Raw genomic sequence first — 4,862 nt, 5'->3', positions numbered from 1 at the left:
CATGATAGAAACTAGTATTAACATACATGATAGAATTATGTAGACACATACCATTTTGCAAAATTCGGAAAACAATAAATCAAATATACAAGTCGTAATGAAGACGCTGTGGCAATCCACACTTCGTCCAGTTCATTTGCAATCGCGACGCCCATTAAAATTGCACAACGTTCCACGCTAACTTTGTTTTTAGATGTGTCCGTTGCTACACCGTAATTCTAAACAAAATCATAAAATGTGGTCAACAATACATAATATGTATTGCTGTAATGTAATAGTTAATTGTTTAATATTATGTACAAGTGATCTGGTAATAAAATGCTACTTCTCGTAGATAAGTAAAGCGAATTAAACTGAATGAAAAAGTCTCTTGCAATTGTTTCGCAAATTTTTCCATCATTACCCTGATGAAAATTTTTCTCATAATTTTTATACGAATTGGAACATTTTTCAGAAATATTCATAAATATTCGGAAAGTTTACATCCTCTCTCAGAACTTCTCAAGTGAATTCTAAAATCTTTTGAAATTTCTGATCTCATAATTTTTAAAAAATATTTTAAAATTTTTTAGGTTTTGTAATATTTCAGAAATTATACTTACAAAAAATCTTAAAAATCTTACTAATATTTCATAATTAACATATGTGAAAAATTCTGAGGAAAAATGTAGATTTTCTGAGAAATGTTCCAATTCGTATAAAAAAATGTGAAAAAGTTATAAAATTATAGAAAAATTCTGAAAAATTATATAGAAATTTTTTAAAATTATATGAAAAATTCTAAAAAAATTTTCACCAGAGTAATAAGAAATTAATTAATAAAAATCTACAAATGAGTTTTTATATAAAAAAAAGGTGTAAATAAAGTTGTATTTTACACACTTAATACCTTTCTGTATCACTATTACGCAATTATATAATATTTTCATGTCTCATGCCATAAATTTTCTACAAACATCTGGATACAGATAAGCATTTTTATAACACGTACCTGGCCAGATTTCTCCGTGAAACTCTTGGCTAGAAATTCGGTTTGTACCGGACCCGGGCAAATCATTGTCACACTAATATTATTATCAGGATGTTCCAAGAATAACGGTCTGAAATAACCCTATAAAAATATATAGTAAAGCATTTTAAGCGAAATTGCGAATAATTTTTTCAACGAAAAAAGATGATATCTTAAAACTGTTTACATGTAAGGCATGTTTAGTGGCGCAGTAGGTCGCCGACATCGGTGCAGGTACAATTCCTGCTAAACTTGAGGAATTGACGATTTGACCTTCGCCTACTTTCAAAAAGTATTTTATTGCTATTCTGCTCAAGGATAAGATGGAGAATACATTCAAGTTGAACATTTCTTTATCAACTGCTATCTCGATGTTTTCCCATTTTGCTCTTTGACTACGGCCAGCATTGTTGACGAGTATGTCTAACTAATATAAAAATATAAAAACACATCCTTGGTAAAATTTTTTTACAAATTTTTCAGAATTTTTCTCTAAATTTCTGAATAATTTTATACAAAATTTCTCAGATTTTTTAATACAAATGAAAATGAAACACTTTTCAAGAATGTTCCAATTTGTATAATTGTCTTGAGCTCTCTGGCGGAAAACTTTGTTGAAATTTTATTGAAAATGATATTTTAGCGAAATTTTTGAGAACTTGTTACAATTTTGCTGCAAGTGAATTTTTCAGCAAAAATACTGAAAAATTTCATTTTCATTTGATTAAATTAAATTGCTATATTATTTATTTGATTTTTTCTCAGTGTAAGAATTCTAAAATATTTGTATTTCTAAGATTTCTCATTCTATAATTTCTGATGAAATCTTATAAAATAAGAAATCTTAGAACATTTCAATATTTATGTATATGAAAAATTCTAAGAAAAGATGTAGACTTTCTAAGTATTTCTGAAAAGTATTTGTACAAAAATTTTCAGGAAAATTTTCATCAGAGATAACAAGATTAAAACATATCGGTAATAAATAATAATAAGAGTAATAAATATAACAGAGGCAATTGAATTTTAATTAAAAGATTGATGATTTTTATTAATATAAAAAATATAGTATGCTAAAATTGCTAAATCTACCTTGCCGAATTTATTGATTACATGTTCGAATGCTTTCTCGTGCGAGTCCAAATCAAGCACATCCATAGGATAAACTTCCACATCATTGTCAGTTAAGTTTCTATTTTCTGCAAAGGAACATTTATGAAAAAAAGGCCCTGCGCACAATAGAAGGAATAAGGAATTAGAAATAAAGAATAAACCATTTTAACCTATCAGAAGTGAGATACATAGGAGTACACTGTTTCTGATAAGTTGAAATCGTTTATTCTTTATTCCTTATTCCTTCTATTGTGCGCAGAACCAAAGTGGATAACAATGGGCGCGTTCAAGATAGGGTAAAAACATGTTTTAAACGTGTTTCAAATAGTTTAAAACATGCTTAATTGATGTTTTTAATATGTTTTAAATATGTTTTTTTTATAGTACTGTTAAAGCATATTTGAAGCATTAAAAACATATTTAGAAAAAACACAATACATTTTATTCTTAAAAAAAACATTAGTCTTTACTAACTCTGATTCAAGTTGACAAAGCGGCTAGCCTGTCCGCCGAGCAAATGAGCATAATTGATTGTTACTTATAGATCCAACCAATCATATTCAATCGCTCGATAAGCATGTCTAGCCACTTTGCCATCTTGAACTCGCCCAATAGTAGTGAGTTAACTTAATGTGATTCTATTTAGAATCGAAAGAGATCATATCAATTAATTAAAACAGTCGACGAAGATCATTAACATAGCGCGGGAAAGATCTTTTACAGAAGTGTGCGAGACGCGAATATCTACCTTCCAAACACGTTTTCTTCACTTGTTCTAATTCAGCGATTCTCCGAGCGGACAAGATTAACTTGCAGCCCGCTTTGGCTAACACGTAAGCTAAATGTTCTCCGATGCCGGCAGATGCACCTGTTATCCATACTGTCTTGCCTTTCAATGAAGCTATGATAACGAAAATATGTTCGTTTATTCATATTCTTTGAATGATTTATAATTTGTGACAGATTTCAGGAGAACTCTTGTAATAAAAAAAAATAGACAACAAATTAAATTATACAATAATAATATAATAAAAATTACAATAATTTTTATTTTTATAATATTAATATTTATTGTACATTTTTAATTAGAATTAGATTATTGAATAAATAATGATATAAAGATCTTCAATCCAGTGATACACAAAAATTTATTTAAGAAACAAACAAAACTAACATTCAATTATATATTATCTTTACAGCCTATTTTGCATTCCGACAGTTTTTTTTCTATAAATAGAGATAACATTGTTGGATGTTTCATGTTTATTTATTTATTAACAAATTATATGTAAATTTTTATTTACTGGACTGAAAATTTTCATAGATAAACAAATAGACTTTGCTCGTATCTATGCGATTTTACTTGTGACTGACGAAAAGTTAATTGAAGAAAATTCTTTGCTATTTTTTAGGATTGTGCAAAAAATATACTTACATACGGATTTGCCGTACTTTTCTTTAAAAGCGAGCAGTATGTCGCAATCCAAGAAAGAGGGAAGAATGAGATAGACGGAATAGTAGACTACGATTAAGAGTCCGATAATTACGAATAAATCCATATTTAATTAACACTTATCTATGGTGATATGAAAATACTTCTGTAAAAAAATTTACATTGTTATCAAACTTATACATATGAATACGTGTACATTTTGTTTTCTTATGTAATTTCGGTTTTATAAATTTTTATGTCTTTCTTTTACAATTTCTTTCATTATTTATAAAAAAAATCGGGATTTAAAGATTTGAAAATGTTTTGGATTAAATATTGGAGAAGAAAAAGAATAATTCTTTTACTTTATTTTAAAATTATAGAATTTTGTAATCTTTTTATTCATTTTTCCTTAATTTTTATTTAATAAATAATTTTATTTAATAAATAAATTTTTATTTAATAAATAATTCTTTTTCAAATGAAGAGCAAAAAAAAATTAATTACGTAAATCACATTTTTTATTTCCATTGAAATTAATATAATTATACAATTTACGTTACTATTTCAAAAAAACAGGTAACAAAATAACGAGATAGACACATCTTCTAATTTCTGAAGAGAAGAAATCAGCATTAAATTAAATATAGACAAGCTGGAGTCATTATTGGATTCACTGGATTTTGAGGTTTTAGCAATAAAAGATTAGTGTTGCAACTATTCACGAAACATGATCATCAATTACATCACAGGTGCAAATTGAATCTTCGTGACATACTTAATTATAGGCAGTGCGATTATCGTAAGACTTGTTTTCATATAATTATAACCAGGGTTGGCAAAAGTAACGCGTTATTTGTTATGATTATTTTTTTTTTAGTAACGTTTTGAGTAACGACGTTATTTTCTTCTAAATAACGTTCATGGTAACGCAGTTAAATTTTTGGGATAATGGTAACGATTTCACTAGTTACTTTTATCATAAAAATTATTTTACTATTTACGTAAAAATTTTAATAATAACTAGAGCGTATATACAGTGAGTGCAAAATGTATTCATACAGAGAAAATATTTTTTAAAAGAACTTTATTTTTAAAAAATAAATATTATCGAGCAAGAAATTGTCAAAGTCATCGAATTGATGTCAACATCGATACGATAATTTAAATACCATTTGACCTCGATTCGATGTTTAATTGATCATCATTTCTTGCTGTTATTAATTATTATTAATTAATTGTTATTAATTAACAATTTATTCATAAAGAATAAAATAGACTGTATGTTTCTTAAAATTATATATATAT

The 4,862-nt window shown here is 26.8% G+C and overlaps 1 protein-coding gene across 1 annotated transcript; it reads right to left on the bottom strand.

The window, feature by feature from the left end:
- Window positions 1-35: 35 nt before the first annotated feature.
- On the bottom strand, window positions 36-3,681 carry LOC105623642 (dehydrogenase/reductase SDR family member 7). The gene is made up of 6 exons (XM_012205025.1): window positions 3,558-3,681; window positions 2,871-3,023; window positions 2,102-2,208; window positions 1,197-1,436; window positions 992-1,111; window positions 36-218 (listed from the first exon to the last, which is right to left on the bottom strand). Exons 1-6 carry the CDS (start codon window positions 3,679-3,681, stop codon window positions 36-38), a joined length of 927 nt encoding a protein of 308 aa, XP_012060415.1.
- Window positions 3,682-4,862: the final 1,181 nt, after the last annotated feature.

The sequence above is a fragment of the Atta cephalotes genome (assembly GCF_000143395.1).
Source record: "Atta cephalotes unplaced genomic scaffold scaffold00061, whole genome shotgun sequence".
NCBI classification, from domain to species: Eukaryota; Metazoa; Arthropoda; class Insecta; order Hymenoptera; family Formicidae; genus Atta; species Atta cephalotes.
This window is presented reverse-complemented; position numbering and strand designations above follow the sequence as displayed.

Excerpts from the sequence above, each read along its gene's own strand:
- LOC105623642 (XM_012205025.1), bottom strand. The coding sequence starts at position 3,681 with ATGGATTTATTCGTAATTATCGGACTCTTAATCGTAGTCTACTATTCC. Across the intron at positions 1,437-2,101 it reads TAATCAATAAATTCGGCAAG|TTAGACATACTCGTCAACAA; the intron begins GTAGATTTAGCA and ends TTTTTATATTAG. Across the intron at positions 219-991 it reads TCACGGAGAAATCTGGCCAG|AATTACGGTGTAGCAACGGA; the intron begins GTACGTGTTATA and ends GATTTTGTTTAG.